Here is a 13249-nt window from a genome sequence, read left to right as displayed (position 1 = left end):
GTGAGGAAAGGTAGACTACTGACGGAGGCAGAGGTCAGCCTCTCCTAAGGCCGAAGCAGGTCAGCTCTGGCCAGGTAGGCGTCCATAATTCAGTATACCAAGCCCTGTTCGCCGCTGAACCGATTTCTATTAGAGGTGGGTATTCCAATTCTCAGCCTAAGTGGTTTATTGAAGTCCTTCCAAACAAATGCATAAGTCTCCCTGGGAGGAATTTTGGCAACGTTAGTGTGCGCCTTCTTACATTTCAGGGATGTTTCAGTACTTCCTCGAAACGTGCACCCCAACTATCCGGGTGCCGAACATAAATGCATATTCCTAGGCCCACTCCAGACACACGGCACTAGCATCCCGCGGCGGTGGGGGACGGGGCGCAGAGCTCGTATTTTCACCCAGAGAATCCCTAAACCGCCCAGGGACCCGCCTCTGTCGTGTACACCGGCCGGGGCCCTCGCTGCGCTCGTCGCCTCGCCACCAGGCGCCTGCTCACGCTGCTCTCCCCTCCGCCCCGCCTCTGCGCCTCCTTTGTCGCCGCCTTCGGTGGCACCAGAGATCCGCTCCTGCTTAGGTTTCCGCCCCGCCGCCCACAACCAGACGGAGGCGGCCCGGAGCCTGTGGGCTCACAGCCCCGCCCGCGCTCAGCTCTCCCGGCCCGCGCGGTCGCCGTCGGCGGAAGTGACGGCAGCGTCGTTGGGGGCGCTCCCGCCCCTTCCGCCCGGCGCCCCGCCCCGGCCTCTCCGCTCCGCTCTCCCCGCCCCTCCCCCCTCCCCTCTCACGTCCGCTTTCTGTCAGCCTGTCTCCCTCTCCCTTTCCCCCTCTCTCCTTCCTCTGGATTCCTCTCTCGCACCTGAGTACAAGCACCTGTCCGGGCCCGGCTCCGCTCCCTCCTCCCTCCTCCCCCTCCCTCCCTCCCCGCCCCGGCCGGAAGGCTCCGGCCCCGACAGCGGGAGCCTCGCGGCTGCGTCACCGCCGCTCCCCCAGACAAGATGGACACCGCCGAGGAAGGTGAGCGGCGGCGCCCGCGCCCTTGCACCGGCGCCCGGGTTCGGGCCAGGCCCGCGCCCCGGCCGCGGAACTCGAGGCAGGCGGCTGGCCCAGGGCGGCGCGGCTGGGGGCGCCTCCCCTTGGGGCGGGGGCGCGCGGTGACAGCGGTGAGGCTGACGCCTGAGGCCGTTTGCCCGCCGCGCTCGGCGCGAGGGGCGGCGGGCCGCGGGGGGGAGCGGAAGGTGACCCCTCGGCGCCCCCCGCCGTTTCCCGCCCGTGCCCACGGAGGGCGGGGACCCGCCGGGGTTTGGGGCTTCGGGCCGAGGGAATCGGGGACGGCGTGGCCTCCCCGCCCCCTCCGTCCCCTTAGTCCTGGGGGGACACGCAGTGGTCGCTGCTCGAAGTATGGGGGCGTATTGCACGCCCTTCCCCCACCCGGTTTTGTCTTTCTTATTGTCGTTTCGCCTATTGCTGCTGTGCAGGCCCTACCCCCTGACAACAAAACTTCTTTGTTGACTCTGAAACTTCGCGAAAAATGCCCCGCCAGGTGACGGCTAAGTGCAGTGGACTGAGCCCTGTTTAAGAACCTTGCCCTCTGCGTCCCTGCTCCAAATAATTTGTTTACTAAACGTGGAAGAGTAAGGTCCAACGAGGTTATTAGGAGGAGGGAGGTTGCTTAGAATTCTTTTGTTTTGGTGTAGTTTGTTTTGTGTTGAATCCCTGACACCAGTAAGCAGGGTTTTCTGTGCTTTGTTTTGTGGGTGCGTGTGTTTCGGATATGGTTGTTTTGGAACAAGCTAACCCTTGTAAACTGAATACAGAAGGTATAAACATCTCTTGAGTATTTAAATGCATTTGCTTATCCACCGAAGGTAGGGTATTTTAAAGCGCTTTTATCTTTTCAGAATCTATCAAATAATTTTGTGAGTCTGTAGAGGAAATTAGTAAATTAACCTGTCTCTTGATGGTTTGGTTATCAGTGAAGATACATTTATGCCTTGGGTGTATTTATGTGGGGATATGTCTTTCAATCTTAATGGATCGCGATTTTGGTGGTTTTAGATGAAAATCATGGAATCCTGCCATGGTGTGCAATAGTGAATAATACAAGTTTGATATTGTCTATATATGTAATGGGTTGGTAGATCTCGATTTCTCATTTTTTAAATAAGTCTTTCCTTAGATAATAAGAACCTCAACCGTAATGACGTTTGTGTGTGACCGTTTACAAAGCATACTCACATGCATTTATATTTGATCTTTCATAGTAGCCCCAGCGGGTGGGTAGGTAGTAATATCTTTTACAGATGTGGAAATTCAGGCTTAGTTATTTTAACAGCTTGTCCAAGTTTCACACGCAAGTAAGAGATTTGAACCTAGATATTCTGATTACAAATAGTTTTCCTTTCATTATGTCTCAGTTGTGTTTATTATACACAGTGAGTGAAAGCTGGTCGCTGCAGGAGACTCCCTTGGAAAAAATAGTAAAGTGAAACTGCTGAGAGGTTAGGAATTACTTTGTTTTTGACAGATAGTCCCTGTATGCAAATTTTCATCTGCATAGATTTCAGGTCATTTTGGATTCACATTTTAATGACTCAATCTAGGAAGGCAAGTATTTATTTATCACGATGTGTGCTGGCATATTACATTAAATTCCATTCTTTGAGCCTGGGCACTTAGTACTTGCGTACATTACGGTGCTGTAGTTAGTGGAAACTCAGGGATTGCAGAATATGAGTTTATATGGAATCATGAAAGAAAGATTTTCAGTGTACTTCTAATGCTTAAACATTTTTTTCCTTGTAAAATTATGATCAGAGTAAGGTATTAATGATTTTTATTTATTGACTTCAATAGTTTCCTATTGAAGTAACTAACTGAGCACATGTGTATGGCGTATATTTTGCTAAACATTTTATACACATCTCATTAGATTCTCTCAGTATTTTAAGGTAGGCAATATCCACTCTTTATGGAGAGGAAATGGAGGGTTGGTAGTGTTAGTGACTTGCCTAAGGTCGTGCAGGGAGCAAGGTCAGAGGTAAGATTCAGGCTCGGGTCTGTCAGACCCTATGGTTAAAATAGATAAAATAACTTATTTTTGTCACTGCCTTTATAGGATGAATCATTTACATATTTTGACAGAAGCTTTTTTTGCATTTGTTTTATGAAACTATTAGTCATGAAATGAAAGTGAATTTTAATACTTCTCATGCTAACTTTTGCTAAATTCCAAATCAGAAGACTTCTGAAATTTTCAAAATTAAATTTAAATTTAACTTGACAAAACATGAAAGGGAGGATTACAGAGGATTTCATGATAAAGTGAAGAACAGCTTGGAAACAACGGCTCTATTTGCTACATTGGTTATTACAGATTATTTCTTAAATTGAAAAAATGCAGATGGGTTTTTTTATCTGATTACAAAAGAAACAGGTTTTTTTTGGGTAGGAGACTTAGTAAAAATGAAATAAAATTACAAAAATATGTAAAGAAAATTAAATTTAAAAAATTGTCACCTATTGTTAAAAACATCGATAATGTTATTTACTTCTCTATTTTTTTCTGAGCCAACAGGCTAAGAATGTTATTAAAATACCAACCATACAAGTAGAGTGTAACTCTTCCCACTCTTAAAAATATCGTCTTGCTTTTCTCCAGGGTACCATATGTGATGTTATATTATAATGCTCAGAATGTTTTATATTTGTAGTAAACAGTATTGAATTCTGTTAGAAAATTGGTTATTTTCCAGATGGATTTTGGCTCTTCATTTTAAGTGCTAGATTTTAAAGATCTCTAAAAAGTGTTTGGTGCGTTAAATTTTATTTTTGTAAAATCAACAGGTTTATAATCCATTCTTATTACACAGGATAAATGAATCATTCATATTGTTCGTATGTAGTTTGTATGAGTGTAGATAGGTTTTATAAACTGTTACCATCAAGTCTTTAAACTTCAGAGGATACCTTAGGTATGCAGCTTCTTCATTTTATGGATTAGGAGTCTGATCCTGCAATGCACTGAGATTTTTCAGTTTCAGGGAAAAAAAATCTGTCTTTTGTTCAAGGATATACATTTTTTTTTTAAAGATTTTATTTATTTATTTGTCAGAGATAGAGACAGCCAGCGAGAGAGGGAACACAAGCAGGGGGAGTGGGAGAGGAAGAAGCAGGCTCATATCGGAGGAGCCTGATGTGGGGCTCGATCCCATAATGCCGGGATCACGCCCTGAGCCGAAGGCAGACACTTAACCACTGTGCCACCCAGGCGCCCCAAGGATATACATTTTTTAAAAGGGAAAACACTACACTGTTGGAATAGATGTTGCAAGCAAGTATTGATGTATGAAACCCTCATGAAGATATTAAATACATTTTGCCATAGTAGAGTGTTCTCATTTCAGTCCAGTGATACAGACCTGATTTTTAAAAAAATTTTGCTAAATCACTCCTTACTCTAGCAAAACATAATACAAAATCTCATCAGTAATATTTTATGGAGTGCCAAAGCAGTTACTCTTTATGCTTTATGAGACATACTGGGAAGGTATGGAGTTGAAGTGTATTGCTGTTGATCATGTTCTGTATTTACTATGGTAAAACCTGAGGTGACACAGATTTGGAAGAAATGAGTTAGAAGGATGGGAAGTTGTCAGGACCAGACAGCTAGTTATCATCTTTCTAGAACCACATGGTCTTTCATCTCTGCTTTCAGACATGTCTGCTTCATTCTTCTCACCATGGATCAACTTTCACTGCTCTGGCATGCTTATGACCACCAAGCAGACATGCACTTATTTGACAAATGCTTACTGAGCACCTGTTACAGGCCAGGCACTATTTTATGCACTTGGGCTAGGCAGGGAACAAAATAGACAAAATTCCTTATTTCATTGAGTTTACATTCTTTTGGCTTGGTAGGGGAGGAAGGGAAGACAGAAAATAAATTATATGGCATAACTGGAAGGTTCTAAATGCTGTGGAGAACAGTAAATTTGTAGGGAATAGGAGTGCCAGGATAGGAGGATGGCCTTGCAGTTTTAAATGTGGCAGTGAAGGAAGGCTTCACTGAGAAGGAACAAAGTAAGAGAGGGAGTTAGATATACCCTGTGGGCAGAGCATTCTAGGCAGAGACAATAGCCAGTGTAAAATCTTTTAAGATGGGAGTAGGCCGGGAATGTTTAAGTAATAACCAGGAGACCTGTGTAGCTGCAGTGGAGTGAAAGAGTTGGGCGAAGAGTAAGTAAAATGTGAGGTCAAAGAGATCATGGGGCCAAAAGTTATCTCCTCCACTGTTGAACTAGAATGAATACCTTCTCGGCTAGAATGCTGTGAGTGATTAATGTTGGGCTACCTGGGTATTCTCTTCCAGACCAGGCTTATTTTAGTTGGGCTTTACTTCTCTCCTGTAAAGACATGAAGATCGCTTATTTTTATTATAATAGGTAAAATGGAAAGAGTTCTTAAAAAGAGAACAGGAAATAAGACCCCAAGGGAAAACTTACTAATTCAGACTGTATTTTAGAATGCTATTGCAGTGGGCAAGGCAAGATATTACAGCAGTTTAAGTTCAGTCAGTGGAAGTGGAAAGAATGAGAAAGAAACAACAGATCAGGGTCGAATTAATAGAATATAGTGATTGATGAGGTGATATAGGGAGGAGGATTTGAAAATGATTTCTCGTTTAGTTTCATTAGCTCTGAATGGGAAGAGTTAAATTCAGTTTTGGATATTGTATTTGTAATGGCTGCCGTAACAAAGTACCACCAACTGGGTGGCTTCCACAATAGAAAGTTATTTTCTCACAGTTCTTGAGGCCAGAAGTTTGAGATAAAGTTATCTGCAGGGCTGGTTTCTTCTGAGGCTTCTATCCTTGGCTTGCAGATTTTTGTCTTCTTCCTGTGTCTCTATATGGTTTTCTCTCTTTGCACGTCTGTGTCCTAATAATCTCTTTTTACAAAGGCACCTCATGTTGAATTAGGGCCCACCCTAATGACTTTATCTTTAATTTAATTACATCCTTAAAGATTTTGTCTACAAATACAGTCATTCTGAGGTTCTAGGAGTTAGGGCATCAATATATGAGTTTTGGTGGGGCACCTGGTGACTCAGTCAGTTAAGGGTCTGCCTTTGGCTCAGGTCGTGATCCCAAGGTCTCAGGGGTCCTGGGATTGAGCCCCGTGTCCTGTGTCATTGGGCCTCCTGCTTAGAGGGGTGTCTCCTTCTACCTCTCCCTCTGCTCTTTCCCCCACTTATGCTTGTGTGCTTTTTTCCTAATAAACACACACACACCCACCCACACACACACGTGAATTTTGGTGAGCTGGTGGAAACAACACTATTCAGTGCATAACAGACATGGTGAGTTCTTGAAGGCTTGGAAGACATTGAAACATTTTCTGTATGCTCATTTCTTGTAACAACTTCATTATAATCTTTTACTTTTCTCTCTCTCTTCCGTACCCCCACTTGTGTATTTTTTTAATGATAGGTTAACAAGGTATAATTTACATACAATCAGATCTAGTATTTTCAGTGTAAAGTTCTGTTATAGCACTTTTGAGGTAAAAGATTTGGAGATTCCTTGTCTTTTTTTTTCTTCTTCTCCATTTATCAGATATCAAATACCTGCTATGTACTTAGGCCACGTGTCAAGTGTGTTTCCTGCGTGAATTTCATTTCCCCCACTCTTAGCCATTTCAAAGTTCCTTAGAGGCACTTTTATTAAATGGACCAGTTTGAAGACCATTGCTCTTGGGATTCCTTTATACTTTTAAATGCTGAAGACCTACAGGACTTTTGTTTATGTAGAGGATGTCTTTTTAGTCTATTAGAAATGAAAACAGAACTTTAAATGCAATACATATTAACAAAAATAACTTAATGATAAATGTATTTTCTAAGACAAAATTTTAGTGAGAAGAGGAGCATTGTTTTAATTTTTTGCCAATCTTTTTTATGTCTGGATTGTTAGAAGACCATTGGATTCACATCTCTGCCCCTGCAATTACTCTTGCGATATGTTTTGGTTTAAAGTGTATGAAGAAGGTTGGGTTTTACACAGATAATTTGAGAAAGGGAGGTGTATTTTCAGGTAATTTTTGATGTCCTTTGATACTATGCTAAAATTCGACAAGTGGTAGTTTCTTTAAGCCGTATTACATCTGAAAGCATATACATCACCTTTTAAAAATTAAATCAACCTAAATTAAAATCCATTGGTTTGATGGCTCAGAATAGTCCAGAAATAGACTTATACATGTGTGAACAGTTGATTTTTGACCAAGGTACAAAAGCAGTTCCGTGGAGAAAGTATTGTTTTTCAACAAATGGTGCTGGAATAATTGACTATCCATAAGCAAAAAATGACTTTTGAGCCATACCTTCCACCATATACTAAAATTAACTCAGAGGGATGTTAGACCTAAATAAAAAACCTAACTGAAACTTTTAGAAGAAAATATAGGAGAAAACCTTTGTGATCTTGGGTTAGGCTGAGATTTCTTGGCTGTAACACTAAAAGCATGATCTGTATAAGAAGAAATTGATAAATTGGATGGCATCAAAATTCACAACTTCTGCTCTTTGAAAGACACTGTTAAGAGGTGAAGATCGGCCACAGAAAATGTTTGCAACTGTCTATCTGATAAAGGACTTATTGGAGTATGTTAAAAAAAAAACCTCTTAAAACTCAATAAGAAAACGAATGACACAGTTTAAGAGAGGCCCAAAGATTTGGACACTTCTCCAGAGAATATATGCACATGGCTAATAAGCATATGAAAAGATGCTGAGCATCACTGGTCATTAGGTACATGCAAATCAAAACCACAGTGAAGTAATTCACACCCACTGGGATGACTATAATCAAAACTACAGATAGATAATCAGTATTGGCCAGGATGTGGAGAAATTGGAACCTTTATTCATTGCTGGTGTGAATGTAAAATAGAGTGTGGTTGGTTAACCTCAAAAAGTTACAGTTTCCATATGACCCAGCATTTCCATTACCAGGTATATACCTAGGATAGTTCAGAATATATCTTAACACCCCACTGTGTATCAACTGATGAATGGATAAGCAAAATATATCTATAAATAAAGTGGAATGTTATTTGGCAATACAAAAGAATGAAATACTGGTATATATTATAACTTCGTTGAACCTCATAAACATTGTGCTAAGTGAAAGAAACTGGTCAGGAAACACCACATTTTATATGATCCAAATTATGGCTCAAATAGGCAAATCTATGTAAAGAGAAAGAATGGGGAATGACTGTTAATAGTTACAAGGTTACTTTTGGGGATGATGATGATGTTAAAAAATTAGATTGTGGTAATGGTTGCATCACTCTGTAATACATTAAAAGCCTTTGAATTGTATACTTTAGTTGTTGAGCTTTATAGTATGTATATTTCAATAAAGCTGTTAAAAAGAACTGCAATGAGATATCATCACTACATACCTATTAGAATGAATGAAATTATAGAGTATGACCATACCAAATGTTGGTCAGAATGTGGAACAACAGGAACTTTTATATACTGCTGGAATGAAAACTGGTACAACCACTTTGGAAATCATTGTAGCAGTTTCTTAAAAAGTGAAATGTGTAATCAACATATGATCCAGCCATAGTACTGGTAGGGACTTACTAAGAGAAATGAATGCATACAAACTCTTGTATGTGAGTTTTATTTGTAAAATCCTAAAACTTGAACCAACCCAAATGCCTTTCAACAAATGAATGAATAAACAAATTATGATACACCTATACAATAGAATACTAGTCTGTGATGAAAAGAAATGAACTGTTGATACACACAGCAACATACGTGAATCTCAAAATAATTATAAGTAAAAGAAGCCAGAGTATGTCCCACTTACATAGAACTCTAGAAAACGCAAATTAATCCACAGTACTAGAATGCAGATTGATAGTTGTCTAGGAATGGGACTGAGAGAAGGGTGGGATGGAGAGATTATCAAGGGACCTGAGTTAATTTTGGTGGTAGTAGATATGTTCATTATCTTAACTGTGGTGACAGTTTTATCATTGACAGGCTTATCAAGCGATAACCCATTAAGTGCATTTTATTGCATGTCATTGATTCCCCAGTAAACCTATTTTTTTAAAAAAAGATTTTGAGAGAGAGAAAGAGAGTGTGCACACAGAGGCGAGTGAGAGGGAGAAGCAGACTCCTTGCTGAGCAGGGAGCCCCATGTGGGGCTTGATCAGAGGATCCTGAGATCGTGACCTGAGCAGAAGGCAGATGCTTAATCGACTGAGCCACCCAGGTGCTCCCCCAATAAAGCTATTTTTAAAAATCCATTGGTGTTTTTTTTTTACTCATGCATGGTTTTGTAACATCAGGTATTGGTCTTTTGGTAGATACTCGATCATTGAGTTATGCAGACCTTCCAAATGTTGACACATTTCATGTGTATTATAAAAGCTTACATTTATTAACATCTCTACCTGTCTCATCTTGAAAAGCCTTTTAGGTATTGGGGACACTGTCATGCTCATTGTGGTGGATACAAGTTTTCTAAAATCCTAATTTTTCTTGAAAGTTTGATTTTTATCATTGGCAGCAAATATTGTCAGTTGTTTTCCTTGGCTCCTAGGCTCACTTCATTCTTTTGTGATAAAACTAATCTAACAATGAAACATCTATCAACTCTAAGGAAAGATTACTCAGATCTGTCTGAATGACTTGTTTTTGTTTTTTTCAGTTTTTTTAGCCATGGTAAAAATGATGTTTTTAACAAACAAAAACAGCTAGTTCAGCTGGTAACTGAAGAATTGTACAAAGTACTTTTTCTTTTCCTTTCTTTCTTTCTTTTTTTTTTTTTTAAAGATTTTATTTATTTATTTGACAGAGACAGCCAGTGAGAGAGGGAACACAAGCAGGGGGAGTGGGAGAGGAAGAAGCAGGCTCCCAGCAGAGGAGCCTGATGTGGGGCTCGATCCCAGAATGCTGGGATCATGCCCTGAGCCGAAGGCAGACGCTTAACGACTGCACCACCCAGGCGCCCCACAAAGTACTTTTTCTTGAGGCAGCCGTTGCTTTTGAGCTCAATTCCAGGAGTGAGCCCACACTCCCTGTATCTTCCAGTTCTAAAACTTCTGATTGGTTCTTCTTTAAATCTTGTTTTTTTGCAGTCTTGATCTAGTGAAGAGACAGACAACACAGAGTAAGTTAACCAGAGGAAGTTGAATTACTAAGCTATGGCAAGAGGGTAGCTGTAGAGATGTAAAGAATACTGTAAAGGGTACCTGGGCAAGTATCCAAATGGGGACAGACTTGAAAGAGGTAGGGCTACAGTTGCCGTTTAGACATCAGTGGAGGAGTGTGGAGTTGTCCAGTGCTAGTCCACAGTTTCTGAGCTAGCAGGAAATAATCCTCCAGGGTGCAGGAGAGCCAAAGTTGTTGGATGGGCATGTGGGGGGAGTTGGATACCACTGTTGGGTACAGGGCTGGAGTGTCTTGGGTTCTTATCAGTAGGGTTGTGAAAAGGTGGTCATTATGACTAACCTAGTGACAGTGCAGCAGGAGCCAGAAAACCACGTCCGTCCTTCCTCCTGTGTTGTCCCTCCAGCATCTTGTACTGACAAATTTGTTTTAAAAAAATGTTTCGAGGGGCGCCTGGGTGGCACAGCGGTTAAGCATCTGCCTTCGGCTCAGGGCGTGATCCCGGCATTATGGGATCGAGCCCCACGTCAGGCTCTTCTGCTATGAGCCTGCTTCTTTCTCTCCCACTCCCCCTGCTTGTGTTCCCTTTCTCGCTGGCTGTCTCTATCTCTGTCTAATAAAATTAAATCTTTAAAAAAAAAAATGTTTCGAGTTCATTCTCTTACCACTGGACAGGTGCTGAAGGACAGATTTGGAACTGAGGTGAAATACATTGATACCTGGCACACCCTTCGGGTAACTGTTGGAGCCACTGTCTGTGCTGAACTTGCAGATGCCCACTGCTCCTGGCAAAATCACCACGGGGAGGGGGCGGGGGGGGAGGGGGCGCCTGGTTGGCTCAGTTGGAAGAGCTTATAATACTTGATCCCGGGTTTGTGAGTTCAAGCCACACGTTGGGTGTAGAGATTAAATAAAACTTGAAAAAAGAATCACCACCATGATCTCTGTAACTACTGCAGGAGTTCAAAGCACCTGCAGTTAGCTGCCACTGCTGTTTTTAGAGCCAGAAGTAGAAAATTTTCCCACTAAAGTGCTTCTTGTTGACTCAGTGCAACTCAAGCCTAGTCAGCAAAGAGGCCAAAAAAATGTAGTTTTCAGGCTTTCAGGAGCAGCAGTACAGATAAATGTTAAGTTTGTAATTACCAGTAATCTGGAGAGATAAGAAAATAAACTTTGGGATACATGTAGAATTGGGACTTTATGTTTGCAAGACCTAATTAGCACATGCGTATTTTTTTATAGGTAGTTTTTTTCTTGTAGTTGTAAAAGTAGCAATGAAGCACTAGAAACTTTGGGGAAAGAAGGCAGGAAAATCACCCATGTTCTCATCTGACCAATTATAATGGCTATTTTTTTTCATATTTTCTCTTTTAGGCTATTTTGATGTTTTTACCTGGTAGGAAGTACGTGTGTATTCTGTTCATTTTTTATCTTTGCTTTGCTTATTTAACATTATGCATTTTTCCATGTTCCGTGTAGTGAGTGTACCCCAATTTAGATACCCACTCCCCTGGTTTTAGGTATGTAGGTTATTTACAGACATTTTGAGTAATGTTTTTCAATCATATGTTCTTAATATTTACTTACTGTGATCATAGCTATTAACTGTAAAAATTTTTGTTGGTAATCAGATATTAAAATCCTTTGTTACTTCGGCCAAATGAATCAAGGCCAACAGTAACTGTCATAATTCATGTTAATGGTGTACCCTTGATATGATGTGATGAAAATGGCACTTTGCCTTTGACCTTTTCTTCCCTCAAAGCCATAGCCCCATTCTAGTCATGGGTGAAACATGAGACAAATTCTGATAGGGGGCGTCCTACAAGATACTGGCCAGTACTCCTTAAAATGACCAAAGTAATCAAAAACAAAGCCTGAAAAACTGCCAGAGCCAAGAGAAACTGTCTTAGCAAAGCTAAGGAGACATAGCAACTAAATATCAGGTGGATTTTGGAACAACAACAAAAAAGGACATTAGGTAAAGACTAAGGAAATCTGAATAAACTGGATTTTAGTTAATGATGTGTGAATATTGGCTCAGTACGTTTAACAAAAGTACCTTGCTAATGTAGATGTTAATAATAGGAGATACTGGGTGCTGTGCGTATGGGAACACTGCACTATCTTCTCAGATTTCTGTAGATGTAAAATTGTTCTGAAAAATAAAGTCTACTACTAGTAATTAACAATCCTTTATTAAATTATCATCAGAAGGATTATTACCAGAAGGAATGTAGATACACTTTGAAATCTAATGTGGAAAAACTTTCAAGGTAGATAATGACCTAAAAATTATGACATATACCCAAAGCTTTTAGGGTTTTCTTCATCTTTTTTTCATAGTCGGTACTTAGGATATATTTGGTGAGCTGAATTGTTGGCTAGAAAAACGGATGGCATGAGCCAAACCAACATGGGTGTTGACTTCCAACAGCTGGTTCCAACTTGAAAACCTACTCTTACTAGTTGTTCCCCCCCCCCCCCCCCCCCGTTTCCTGGGCAGTCTCCTTACTCAGTCACTAAGGATTTGAGATTTTCCATTCAAACAAACAAACAAAAAACCTTCTTTATATTTATTGAGCTAGGCACTGTGCTAGGAACTTTTAAATAAAAGTATGCCTTGTGGAGGTATTAGGTATTCAAATAAAGCAACAAAAGTTACCACAGGATTAAACAGAAAAAATTTGCTTTTGAAAAGCAGGAAGAGCCTGGGGTGATGGAGGGGGGAAAAAAAGAAAAAAGTGGGAAGAGTTTTGCTTTAGTGTTTTTAAGTTGATATGCGTTCATAAAAAGTAAAATGCAATGCTTTTATTTTGGCCTGAGCGAGATTTGTAATTTTACTGCATGTAAATCTGGTGGGAATCTTGTTCTACCTCAGAACTTTATTATTTCAGTTTTAGTAAAGAGCCTCAGGCTGCACTTTTGTGGACACTCTTCTTTTATAACCTTGGTTGTTTTACTCTGTTGAGGTTTTGGGTGGTGGGTTTGGTGTTCGTATACAAGATAGGTCTATTCTTTCATTGATGTCTGTGTTGGTGGTAGTTGTGCTTGTTTTAGT

At 40.9% G+C, this 13249-nt stretch overlaps 1 protein-coding gene across 2 annotated transcripts in view; it reads left to right on the top strand.

Annotated features, from left to right (window-relative positions):
- The first annotated feature begins 760 nt into the window (after positions 1-760).
- MARCHF6 (membrane associated ring-CH-type finger 6) overlaps positions 761-13249 on the top strand; it is a 78351-nt gene continuing 65862 nt past the window's right edge. For both annotated transcript variants that reach the window (XM_045787146.2, XM_045787145.2), the window contains exon 1: positions 761-1002. In XM_045787146.2, the coding sequence (XP_045643102.1) occupies positions 984-1002 (19 nt within the window). In that variant the 5' untranslated portion in view covers positions 761-983. The remainder of the gene's footprint in view (positions 1003-13249) is intronic.

Source organism: Ursus americanus, chromosome 15 (assembly GCF_024610735.1).
Source record: "Ursus americanus isolate L20-20 chromosome 15, mUrsAme1.1.p, whole genome shotgun sequence".
NCBI classification, from domain to species: domain Eukaryota; kingdom Metazoa; phylum Chordata; class Mammalia; order Carnivora; family Ursidae; genus Ursus; species Ursus americanus.
Note: the sequence above shows the minus strand (reverse complement) of the source record. Positions and strands in the feature narration are given on the sequence as shown.